The sequence below is a fragment of the Podarcis filfolensis genome (assembly GCF_964270895.1).
Source record: "Podarcis filfolensis genome assembly, chromosome: 4".
NCBI lineage: Eukaryota > Metazoa > Chordata > Lepidosauria > Squamata > Lacertidae > Podarcis > Podarcis filfolensis.
In genome coordinates this window covers 52,791,785-52,804,676 of record NC_139607.1, presented here as the reverse complement: position 1 = coordinate 52,804,676, position 12,892 = coordinate 52,791,785, and the positions used below count along the sequence as shown (strand labels likewise).

The window sequence follows — 12,892 nt, the reverse complement described above, 5'->3', positions numbered from 1 at the left end:
ACAACTATGTAATTGATTTGTTTCCTTGCTGATTATACAGTTGCTTTTAACACTTTATTGCACTGTTTTTAGCTGAGGAGGGCAGGGCTTTTGAACCTGGGAACTTTTGCATTCAAAGCATTATGCTTTGGCTCCTCCCCTAGAGTAAGCATGTTGTTTTTGAAAAGGAAAAAGGTTGAGTAGCATTATATTAAATACAAACATGATGTGTATCTTAATAGCACTCTAGGTTTAGGGCAGGCTTCCTCAACTTCGGCCCTCCATATGTTTTTGGCCTACAACCCCCATGATCCCTAGCTAGCAGGACCAGTGGTCAGGGATGATGGGAATTGTAGTCTCAAAACATCTGGAGGGCAGAGGTTGAGGAAGCCTGGTTTAGGGTCAGACTTTGAAGTGTCCTTATACTCAAGTCAAAATGATGTCAGTCTTTCATCTTGAAACATATGAAAACTGGAGGGAGGGAAGACAAACAAATCACTAAATGGTGGTATTACACTATTCCTGTTGTAACCATGATCTTACAATTTCTGTGAAATCTAATACCACCTTCATTTGTGGAAAAACTAAATATTTTTAACATCAGATCATTTCCTGGACTTTGTATTTCCATCTCTCCTTTTGCAGCCACAATACTCTAGAGTCACTGACATCTAGTTCACCTTTGACTGAGGAAGTTCTCAGTCTAGAAGGTGATAAAACAGGCTTCCTTGAGGTTGTTTACTATGTTAAACATTCAAGCTGGATTTGATTAGTTGGGCTGACTATTTTATACTTGTGTTTTCTGTTAGGCAATAGTACTGTTTGCATAGTCTTAAATAGTTGTTTTCTCTGCAGGGCATTAATTTATGGAATTGGTAGGAAATACAGATGAAGTAAAAACATTGCACCTAAATAATATGAGGAATAATAACTTTATGGACAACCTGAGACTAACATCAAAAGAAAATAATCTGATACTGAATTTTCCCTCCCTCCTTCCTCTTTGATGTTTGGGCATGTATACCTGAGTCACAACATAATGTTTTTGTCCACCACTGCTCAGTGTTACTGACTGCTGATGGTGGACATAAGGAAACATATAAAAAGGCAATAATGCCATCATAAGGGTAAATGTACAGGAGAGAAATCTACATACGGATGCTGCCTTTGATGTTAGTGCCAGGTCACAGAACATGTGTGTTTCATCCTGAGCTGCAGTGCAGCACTTTATCTTTGTAGTAATATGATCTGTACAATATAGCAGAATTGCATCATTTTGTACAGGTAGCATATAACAATATTATTATTTAATGTATTGATTTGCAAAATTGTTTATTTTTATAACATAAATGTAGTGTAGATTCAAATTTATTTATTTATTTATTTTACATCTTTTGGAAGGGTGTGCAAGTCATGAATTACCTTTATTTGTATGTAGGGCTCTGGCAGATATGAACAATGATGGGAGAATGGACCAGCTGGAGTTTTCTATCGCTATGAAACTTATCAAACTAAAACTTCAAGGTTATCAGCTTCCTTCTGCATTGCCTCCTATTATGATACAGCCTCCCATTGCCATTTCTACTGCACCAGGATTTGGTAAGGGCAGACTTCATTTATGTTTATGTGGTATCTTACTTGCCTTTCTCCCCTCCCTCCCCCATTTCTTGATGCTCTAGTCAACTCTCAAAAGTCATTGCAAAAGTCATAGTACTATCAAGTGCAACATTGATCAGAGATACTAGAAGAGGAAGGGACACGGGTGGCGCTGTGGGTTAAACCACAGAGCCTAGGACTTGCCGATCAGAAGGTCGGCGGTTCGAATCCCCACCACGGGGTGAGCTCCCGTTCCTCGGTCCCTGCTCCTGCCAACCTAGCAGTTTGAAAGCGCATAAAAGTGCAAACAGTTAAATAGGTACCACTCTGGCGGGAAGGTAAACAGAGTTTCCGTGCGCTGCTCTGGTTCACCAGAAGCGGCTTAGTCATGCTGGCCACATGACCCGGAAGCTGTACGCCAGCTCCCTCAGCCAATAAAGCGAGATGAATGCCGCAACCCCAGAGTTGGCCGCGACTGGACCTAATGGTCAGGGGTCCCTTTACCTTTTACCTTTACTAGAAGAGGAAACACTACTAATTTTGCTTTTTGATTGCATTCAGCAGTCCAAGGAATTGGGTTTTGTTTTGTTTTGTTTTTTAGTTTCCTGCCTTTTTTCCTTATAGTATACAATATTTACACCAATAAACTAGTTTTTTGGCCTAATTCAGTTTACTTCATACTTAACCACCACTCTGCAAGCAGTTCTTCCAGCATATTAGTTTATTCTCACTGTTAAGATCTTCACATTTTAATCTTTTAAGAGTATTTATTTTCAGTCTAATACAGAGTAAACCCAATTTCTATAGGAGATTCTGAGGTGGTTTTGATAGCATTGCATTTGATTTGATGGAACTGAGTGCCCTCATGGAGTCCGCTTAGCTCCCTGGTGTACTCCAGGGCTTAGGACAAGGAAATAAGCTGGGTATTGCATGCATGAACCTTGAGTCTTGCACTCCACTCTGCTCCCCTGGTGCAACAGCAAGAAAGAGACTGGCAGACCTTGCTTTGTTTTCAATCAAAAGCAGTTACATTCTTGCATACAAACCCAAACAATGGTTTCAATAAGCATAGTTAAGACCTAACTTTGAATGATTATGAAGTTGTCTTGTTTCAATATCTCCAAGGTAAAGGTAAAGGTACCCCTGCCCATACGAGCCAGTCTTGACAGACTCTAGGGTTGTGCGCTCATCTCACTCTAGAGGCCGGGAGCCAGCGCTGCCCGCAGACACTTCCGGGTCACGTGGCCAGCGTGACGAAGCTGCTCCGGCGAACCGGCACCAGAGCAGCACACGGAAACGCCGTTTACCTTCCCGCTATAAAGCGGTACCTATTTATCTACTTGCACTTAAGCGTGCTTTCGAACTGCTAGGTGGGCAGGAGCTGGGACCGAACGACGGGAGCTCACCCCGCCGCGGGGATTCGAACCACCGACCATGCGATTGGCAAGTCCTAGGCGCTGAGGTTTTACCCACAGCACTACCCACGTCCCTATCTCCAAGTTAAGTTATTGTTATTGTCAAACATACTAATAAGCAGAAGCTAGTTGAAAATGGAAGTGAAAGTTTCCAACCTCTTCCTAGTAGCCATGTTGGTAGAAGACACAAAAGAGGTAATTGGCAAGCCCAAGGCCATTCAACTTGTAAATGATGGTAACTATGAAAATCTCTTTCTTCTAGGTATTGGTGGCCTACCCAGTATGCCTCCTCTTACGGCTGTAGCTCCAGTGCCAATGGCGTCTATTCCAGTAGTGGGAATGTCTCCACCTTTAGTATCTTCTGTTCCTACAGCAGCTGTGCCCCCCCTTGCTAATGGAGCACCAGCTGTTATACAACCTCTACCTGCTTTTGGTCATCCTGGTAAGCTGTGTTACTTGCAGTATCATTCTAGTGTTCTTTTTCTCTCCTTTAGTATTATATTATCTTTTGACTCTTTTTTATTTTTGCCTTTTCTTGCTTATAGTTTTTTATTGTTTTTAAAAAGTGCTTTTGTTGTAAGCTGTCTTAGTGCCTATTTTAAAACAAAAGGCAGCATGCTAACCTAAAAAACAATTCCTGAAGTTGACAGCTTGTCCTTTACTTACCAAAATGTATTCTGTATCATTAACTGGTTGACTGTATATTTAATTGCCCTGACCTGAAAACATAATTGTTCTATTTCAGCCACATTGCCAAAGAGTTCTTCCTTCAGTAGATCTGGTGCAGGGTCTCAGTTAAATGCAAAACTGCAAAAGGCACAATCATTTGATGTACCTGGGTAAGTATGATTGTTTTCGTTTTCTTTTTAATGCACTTTGGCAGCATTGTTACAGGTGACAGTCCTGCAGCTACTCAGACACAATGTTCCCATTCAGTTTAAGGGGGTTAGTTGTAAATGAGTGGTTTCAGAGATGTATTCATAGTTTAAAATTAAGCAGATGCTCTGTCATGTTTGATTGTGATGGAATGATAATGGGATAACTGTCTCTGTTTTATAACTCCAGTGCATCTCCAGCAGCAGAATGGGCTGTTCCTCAATCATCAAGACTGAAATATAGGCAGCTTTTCAATAGCCATGATAAAACAATGAGTGGACACTTAACAGGTATTCTTTCGTTTTTAATTTTAAAAATTTGTGGACTCTGCTAAATGTGTTAGAGATTGTGTAGCGCAGGGGTTAAGAGGCAGGTCCATCAGTGTCTCTTTGCCATGATACTGAGATGAAATTTCCAGATTCAGAGGCAACCAGTTGCTGGAGGAACGAACAGCAGTGGAAGGCTTTTATGCTCTGCTGTGAGTCAACATCTAGTTGGCCACTGCTGGATATAGGGTACTGTACCAGATGGGCCCTTGATCTGATTCAGAGCCCCCAACTCTGCCATTTTATGAAAATCTTGATGTTGAGCTTATCTGCATAGATTATTTTTTTCTAAGTTTTGTTTTGTTTCTCAATCTCAATTAGAAGCAAGCTTTCTCACTTCCTCTAACACTCAAAATATGAACAATTTTTACCTTATATGAGTTATTATAAGTATAATATTATATACATATACACTCTAAGTTTTCTAAAGTAACCAGCACATTAAAATATACATACACCTGTGCATATAACTGTATAAAAATGTGCATGTATTAATATACTTTAAAAATTATGCTACAGATATAGTAAGATTGTCTTCCATGAACATGGTCTTAACCATGTGTCCGTAAGTGACTGTGGAGGCCAATTCTGGATTCACATGACCTTTCACAGTGGGGACATAGGTTTCCAGGTGGGAGTTGATCACAGTGAGGATTTGCCAGACATGCCTTCATCTTAGCTCATTCCTCCCTTTTGTCCTGAGTTTGCTTCTTCAAAGTGCAGAAATAGTACATCATGGAGCTTGACTCATTTAATTTATGTGTGTAATATATGTAATTTTTTTTAGCATACAATGAGTCAGGCTTTTAAAAAACACAGCAGACAATATATGAGCAGCTCAGACATAAGCAGATGCTTGATACAAGACGTTTCAAGCTCAGTAGGGTCAGAGCTGCCAAATTCCACGTATAAATCCTACTCTCAGCTATCTAGGTTGATTTAGGCAAGCTGGTATTTGTGCAGCTTCTCTCCCATGAGCGGGCGCCCGCGCAAATGCCAGCATCTGCGTCTGCGCTGACGTGATTTCCAGCGCTGCGAAAGTGAGTCCCCATGCTGTGTTGCGCCGGTTTAGCGCAGCGCGTGGGGACTCATCAAGTGGGCGGCTCAGTTCAGGGGCAGCTCATGGGCTGGTAAAATGACCCCCATGGGCCACTTGTGGCCCGTGGGCCTTAGGTTGCCGACCCCTATGGCCCTGTCCCCAGGAAGTCACTAGGTTGGTCATTCACCTGCTCGCTGAGTTCAGACTTCCCTTGACATACCTGTTGCTGCTACATATATGGGTGGAGGCAGACTTCCCCTAGAATCCACCCAGGCCAGAACAGAGATAATTAAAACAAAAACAAATATTTAAGGAAGATAACATCCAGAAAAAGTAATCATTTTTACAGGATACTCGGAGTTCTGTTATGCTGTTCTAACATAAATCTCTTTAATGATGGTGCTATTATATGCTTTCATTATCTCTCTCACCTCGTTCTTTTTGTATCTTCAGCCACTATTCTTTTCGACTGTCATTTTTTGACTGTCATTCTCCTTGTTACTCACTTGAACTCCACCTAGCATTCTGTCCCACTGCCCTGCTGTCAAACATTCACTCTTCTGTCACAAGTCCCTACGCAGTTTGGGTCCTGATTATCTAGAGAACAGCTTATCTTGTGTATGTGCCATCTTCACTCTTGGCAGCATTTTGATTCAGGCCCTGCTCTGAATTCCTACGAAGAGGCCAAGTTTGCCTCCACTGCCTCTTCTGCAGTGTTTTACTTTTTAGTTAGTTAGTTTGAAAATAACTGCTTTCTTCTCTAGCCTTTGTATTGTTATTGTGGTACTGTATTTTAATGTTGTACAGTTGTACCTTGGATCTTGAATTCCTTGCGAGTCGAATGTTTTGGCCCCCGAACACCGCAAACCTGGAAGTGATTGTTCCAGTTTGCAAACGTTCTTTGGACGCAGAAGCTTCCTGCATCCAATTGGAAGCTGCGCCTTGGTTTCCAAACATTTTGGAAATCAAACAGACTTCCGTAATGGAATCTGTTCAACTTTTGAGGTACCACTGTATTGGTTTATTTAGATTGTATTATGGGTGTTTGTTTGTAGTTTGTGGACAGTATTTGAAATTAATAAGAAGCAGAGTATATAACCATGTAAATAAATCTGAGGACATTGTTGGGTTGGTGTGGTAACTGGCTATGACTTAGAGCTGCTTCAAGAGGACCATCAAATGTGCAGCTTCCCCACAGTAAACTCTGTGGCAACTCAAAGTGTAAAATGCTATATACAACTTCACTCATTACTTAATTAGGCGCATCTACCTTTCCCATAAAATTAGACTGATAGCTTTCAGAAAGGTAGATATTGGAGGGCTTTATTTCTGTTGCAATTTAAAAGATTGACCCAGTGTTACTGTTTATGTTGAAAATAGATACTGTAAGATCTTAAAAGCTTATCACATAAGTGACTGTTTTGAAAATCAAATACTAAAATTTGAACATTTTGTCAGTTTCATGGTCTTATGTTTCCAATGCTTTAGGTCCACAAGCAAGAACTATCCTTATGCAATCAAGCTTACCACAAGCTCAATTGGCTACAATATGGTAAATATTTTTCATAAAATTGCACTTTAAGCGTCAGAGCTACTTTTATTCTCCATATCCTTAAACTTTTTCAGTCATCTTCCTTGTTGTTATTAATATGACAGTTTAGTCTGTACTTGGCAGGGCTTTCCAGAAACAGAGCTTATCCCACCCTAAGAAAGTTTTCAATATACTGTATTTTTCTAGGAACAGGTGTTGTAGATTGTGTTTTTTCCTGGTTTTGATAGTGGGCAAAAATTCCAAACATGTAATTGGATCTTTTTTCAATAGGAATCTTTCAGATATTGACCAGGATGGAAAACTTACAGCAGAAGAGTTTATTTTGGCTATGCACTTAATTGATATGGCTATGTCAGGACAGCCATTGCCACCTGTCTTGTCTCCAGAATATATTCCTCCTTCATTTAGGTAAAATTATTATAGCTTTGATTTTAATTCTGAACCGTGATTAATTAGAAGATTATTTATGTTTTTGCTTGATTTCTGAAAAATGCATTAAGAAAAGGTTAATGTTATAATCTCCTGTGTGCATTATGCAAAAAAAGAGCCATCTTCCTTTATGTTGAAGTTGGTTGTTCTCTTTGTTGAAATTGTACTGAAGAATGGTAGTAGTTGTTATTTTTGAGTGAGTGCATCATTTTAAGGTAGCTAAATTAAATATTTCATTAGGCCAGTACACACATTGACTGTGTGTATTGAAGACTGCTTTTCTTTAGCCTGGATTGAAATATTCATGGCATTGTCCCAATCATTAATCATGAATGCATATTGTAGTGTGTCATGGCATCACAAATCCTTTTAAAGTTGTGGCAGTGTGAAACACTGACATGCAATCTCATAATGAATTCACTGGATGACTTGTTTGCATCAAAGGCAAAGAAACTAAAAAACAAGATGTTGCAGTACTTGTGTGCCTAGGGCCACAGTAGAAATTGCCTCCTATAGTCTAGTATTTACATTGACTGTGATTGGTCATACGATTGATTCACACATGCACATTAACTTGCCCAGTGGTAGCTTGCAAATTAAATGCACCATCACAAACAGAATACTATCTCTCAAACCCACCACAGTGTAAGCGGAATTGGTTTATATATGAATTAAATGGTGAGGAATCAACAGATAGGTAAACTGGCCTGTTGGTGGCTTTCAAGGCAGGCCTTGTTGCAGTTTTACTTATGCCAAAAGGTATTGAATTTTAATTTTATATGAGTAAGTTAGTAGCCTGCACAGCACTCTGGCTAGGTAAGTAAATTGTAATGGAATTAATAACAGAAGCATTATTCATATACACGTTTTAACCTACTATCTCTTCCTGACAGAAGAGTTCGCTCTGGCAGTGGTGTATCTGTTGCAAGTTCGGTGTCCACAGACCAAAGGTTACCAGAAGAACCAGTGTTAGAAGAAGAACAGCAGCAATTAGAAAAGAAATTGCCTGGTGAGTGTTGCTGTAAATAAGCACACTTTGACCATCTTTTGGGGAGACACTAAAACATTTGGGAATGGGAGTGGGGAATGCCACCTGGAGTCAACAGGTGAAGTACTGTAATTCCTGGAAGATATGTGTTGGTGTGAGTTAGAATTTTGGTAATTTGTGTCTGTCTGAACCAAGAGAATGTTTGAATGAACCTGCAAATTGCAAATGTGATTGTCAAATTTGTTCATGGTAGCCTTCCTTTCAGTATCTTCTGATGTTACCTTCATAATTGCAATATAGTTTCTTATGTTCATGGTGCCCTAATGTCAGAAACTCATGGGAGAGAAGCTTGAAATACAGCCTTTTCCAATATTAGTGCCTCCTGCTCCTGAAAACATGCATGGGAAGGAGATGTATCATGGGCTCCTCCCACATTACATGAGCCTTGTGGCATTCTCTTTGCACAGTAATAGCTGTAGTACCATAAGGGTCTTTTTTGACTGCTCGGGTCCTTTTTGATATGAATAAATTTCATTTATCCAGTGGAGAGCATGCTAACTTAGTACTTCAACTATTTCTCTATGAGGTCTTAATTAAAGATAGCCTCATATGTTTCATAGGAATTAGTTCCTATTTAACTGCTTTACACCTTTACAATGACCAGTATAATATACAGAGAGGAACTGCATGTCTGTGCCTAAGAGTTGTGACTAGCAAAACCCGTTATCTTCCACAAATTATTGTAATCAACATGGAGGTGAATTTTGAGCAAATGAGAAGTTTTCCTATCGCACTCCAAGTCCATTTAACTTCAAAACATTTTAGAATATTTTTGTCTTGTGTAACCATCTGTAGGAATACTGAAATGAATGAAAATAGGATGTTTGCTCAAATTGTTAATATTTTAAAGTCAATTCCAGTTGGATATTATAGTATTATTATATTGTATTGTATTGTATATTGTTTTGTCTTGTATTGTCTTGTATTGTAGTATTTGTGTGTGTCAGTGTATATGTGTGTGTGTGTGTGTGTGTGTGTGTGTGTGTATATATATATATATATATATATATATATATATATGTATGTATATATCTCTCTCACACACACCCCAAAACTAATTTCTTACTGTAATTCTTTTTCTTAAAGTAACGTTTGAAGATAAGAAACGTGAGAACTTTGAACGTGGCAATCTAGAGCTTGAAAAGCGGAGACAAGCCCTTTTGGAGCAGCAAAGAAAAGAGCAAGAGCGCCTTGCCCAGTTAGAAAGGGCAGAGCAGGAGAGGAAAGAGCGTGAACGGCAGGAGCAGGAACGGAAAAGGCAACTGGAATTAGAAAAACAGTTAGAAAAACAGAGAGAGCTGGAACGCCAGAGAGAAGAGGAAAGGAGAAAAGAAATAGAAAGGCGTGAGGTAAATGGACAATTTCAGAAGAAATACCTACTTGTCTAAAAACAAATTTTAAAAGGTATATTGGGGAATATTATGCTTTCTTCAAAATGTGTACAAAGTGAAATCATTTTTTAAATAAAATTAGAAATGATCTAATGTCAGTGCAACATTTTCTCAGGAAGGGTGTAGGTAATTACCCATTTCTTCACTTGGATCTGATAAATGATCATGTGAGTTTTGAGACTATGTTAAATTAAATCTACATAGATTCATGTATTCTCCCTTGATAGCTACATTGTACAACACTGGCTATTCCTTAGCTTTGGAACAAAACTGAAACTCCAGATTTTGACCTTTTTAAAGCCCTGCACATCTTGGTTCCACGTTACGTTAAGGACTGCCTTCTCCTGTATATACTCCTGCATATTTTATGAGTATCCAAGGAGGCCCTGCTTTGAATTCCCTGCCACCACTTCCTTCAGAGTTAAAACAGGTGATTTTTCTCTCCACTGTAGAGCTTGCCTCCATGAGTGGCCTCCCAGGCTTGTTTATTGGGCTTCTGGTAGTGTCAGGCATATTTAGGATCATAGAACTACAGTATAGGGTTTGGAGGGACCTCAAATCTCATCTAGTCCAGCCCCCAGCAATGCAGGAATCTCAACTAAAGCATGCATGGCAGACGGTCATCCAGCCTCTGCTTAAAAGCTTCCACCACTTTCCAAGGGGAGTCTGGTACACTGAAATAGCTCCTACCATCAGAAAGCTCTTCCTAATGTTCAATCAGAATCTCATTCTTTGTAACTTGAATCCATTGGTTTGGGTCCTGCCCTCCAGAGCAGAAGAAAACAAGCTTGCTCTATCTTCCATGTCACAGCCATTTAGATATTTGAAGGTGGCTCTCATGTGTCCTCTCAGTCTCCTCTTCTCTAGGCTAAACATACCCAACTCCTTTAACCGTTTCTCATAAGGCTTGGTTTCCAGACCCTTCATCATCTTGGTTGCCCTCCTCTGCACACATTCGAGCTTGTCAATATCCTCCTTAAATTGTGGCGTCCAAAACTGGACACAGTGCTCCAGGTGTGGTCTGACCAAGGCAGAATAGAGCAGGCTATTGCTTTCCTTGATTGGGACACCAGACTTCTGTTGATGCAGCCTAGAATAGCATTACCTTTTTTTGCTGCTGCATCATACTGTTGACTCATGCTAAGCTTGTGATCTACTAATTCCCCTAGATCCTTTTCACATGTACAATTGGTAAGCTAGGTGTCTCCCATCTTATATCTGTGCAGCTGGTTCTTCCTGTCTAAGTGTAGAACCTTACATTTGTCCCTATTCAAATTAATTTTGCTAGTTTTGGCCCAGTTCTCCAATTTGTGAAGGTCATCTTGTGACATTTATCGTGGTAGTTTAGCTTTAAACTGCTTTGAAAAAGACTGTTAGGACTAAACATATTGATTTAAATAGAATTAAAAGCAGTCAGCATAACTAGTTGACTAGTGTTTTATTTGACCCAAGTTCCCTTTTAGTTATGGAAATTAATATGAGAAATATTCTTAGTAACACACAAAAACCCTCTATAACGGGGGTAGTCAACCTTTGTATACCTACTACCCACTAATGCATATTTCTTGATGGTAAAATTTCCTTACCGCCCACCAGTACTCGATGGAAGGAGGATTCAGCTTGTGCCGTAGAACCCCCTACCGCCCACCTAGAATTCTGAAACGCCCACCAGTGGGCGGTAGGGACCAGGTTGACAAACCCTGCTCTATAACATAAAACTGCTTGGAAGTGGAATAATGTTTCAATAGCCTCTTAACCCCCTCCCAGTGCTTTGTAATTTCCTTCCCCCGCCCACGTAAATCTTTTACTTCAGAGTAGTAGTAACATTTGAACCAGGATATTATCATTTGAATTCAGGAATTCTCTTACCTGTCCATTCCACAGACATTCTCTATTGATGCAATTTCCAGATAACAGTGTGTTTGTTTACGTACTCACAAAATCTCCTGGTTTAGATGATACTTTGTACATAGTGGGAAAGGGAGAACTTAGAGAATGTATAGAAGCCCAGAATCCATTCAGTCTTGTTACACATAGAGGGATGACAGGAAGCTAAATTGTAAAGTTTGCATTTGAATGGCTTGTAATGTGGCACAGATTACTAAAGTCTACAAATTATGTGTACATAATTTTAATCTTCTATAGGCTGCAAAAAGGGAACTTGAAAGACAAAGGCAACTTGAGTGGGAACGCAATCGGCGGCAAGAGCTCCTGAATCAAAGGAACAAAGAGCAAGAGGATATAGTTGTTCTGAAAGCTAAGAAAAAAACATTGGAGTTTGAATTAGAAGCTCTAGTAAGTGAGAAATACTGGCCAGAATCTTTCAAAGTAATGTATTTCACCTTGGATATAACTAATGATTTGAAACAACCATACAAACCTGAGTCATTTCCATAATGATTGTTTTTCTTCTTCGACTTACAGACCAGCCTAGAAGTATTTGCAGCAAATATTGCATTCTAATTTAAATTTTGATTAAACCAATTCTTTATTTTCTTGTTGAAGAATGATAAAAAACATCAACTGGAGGGCAAACTTCAGGATATCCGATGCAGATTGTCTACTCAAAGGCAAGAAATTGAGAGCACAAACAAATCTAGAGAGCTAAGAATTGCAGAAATAACACATTTGCAGCAGCAGTTACAAGTGAGTATGCAGTTACTGAAAATATTTAGTTACTATACCCTGTCTGTTGCTGTTGATGAAACAAAATAGAGCATAATGCAATAAGGTTGAAACTAGTAGTTGTCAAATTTTATTATAACAGAAAAGAACATGTTTAATTTTTGTTACATACTTCTTGTGCCATTTATCATATTGGTGCACCGCTAAACCATAGTTTATTGCATCATACATAAGCAAGCACTGTGAGCTTTGGATTCCCTGCCACCATACAGCCAAGAGGAGACGTTTGCAAGCTTCTGCTTCTGCTTTTTGGTTAACTGCGTTTTATTGTGCTATTTGGAGCAACACATTGTGGTTAACATTACTGTGGTACCTCTGGATACGCACATCTCCGGTTGCGTATCCTTCAGGATGCGAATGTGGCAAACCCGGAAGTATTTTTTTGGGTTTCGCTGCACGCATAGAAGCGGTCCCTCCAGTTGCGGAAACCTCGGGATCCGACTGGAGCTCCGGAATGGATCCTGTCTGCAACCAGAGGTACCACTGCAATAATACTTAGTTTTAAACAACAAAATTAAAACTATGTTTTCTGAAGTTAGCTTGTTTTAAACTAACC

The 12,892-nt window shown here is 39.5% G+C and overlaps 1 protein-coding gene across 7 annotated transcripts in view; it reads left to right on the top strand.

The window, feature by feature from the left end:
• The window catches only part of ITSN1 (intersectin 1), an 86,892-nt gene that overhangs the window by 24,680 nt on the left and 49,320 nt on the right, over nucleotides 1-12,892 (top strand). For 4 of the 7 annotated variants that reach the window (XM_083608829.1, XM_083608830.1, XM_083608835.1 and 1 more), the window contains 10 exons: nucleotides 1,418-1,578; nucleotides 3,253-3,432; nucleotides 3,736-3,829; nucleotides 4,056-4,156; nucleotides 6,720-6,783; nucleotides 7,054-7,191; nucleotides 8,106-8,221; nucleotides 9,347-9,609; nucleotides 11,797-11,946; nucleotides 12,157-12,297. In XM_083608829.1, coding sequence (XP_083464955.1) covers nucleotides 1,418-1,578; nucleotides 3,253-3,432; nucleotides 3,736-3,829; nucleotides 4,056-4,156; nucleotides 6,720-6,783; nucleotides 7,054-7,191; nucleotides 8,106-8,221; nucleotides 9,347-9,609; nucleotides 11,797-11,946; nucleotides 12,157-12,297 — 1,408 coding nt within the window. Of the gene's footprint in view, nucleotides 1-1,417; nucleotides 2,701-3,075; nucleotides 3,433-3,735; nucleotides 3,830-4,055; nucleotides 4,157-6,719; nucleotides 6,784-7,053; nucleotides 7,192-8,105; nucleotides 8,222-9,346; nucleotides 9,610-11,796; nucleotides 11,947-12,156; nucleotides 12,298-12,892 lie in introns of all 7 variants that reach the window. The other 3 variants (XM_083608831.1, XM_083608832.1, XM_083608833.1) reach the window with 2 other exon arrangements.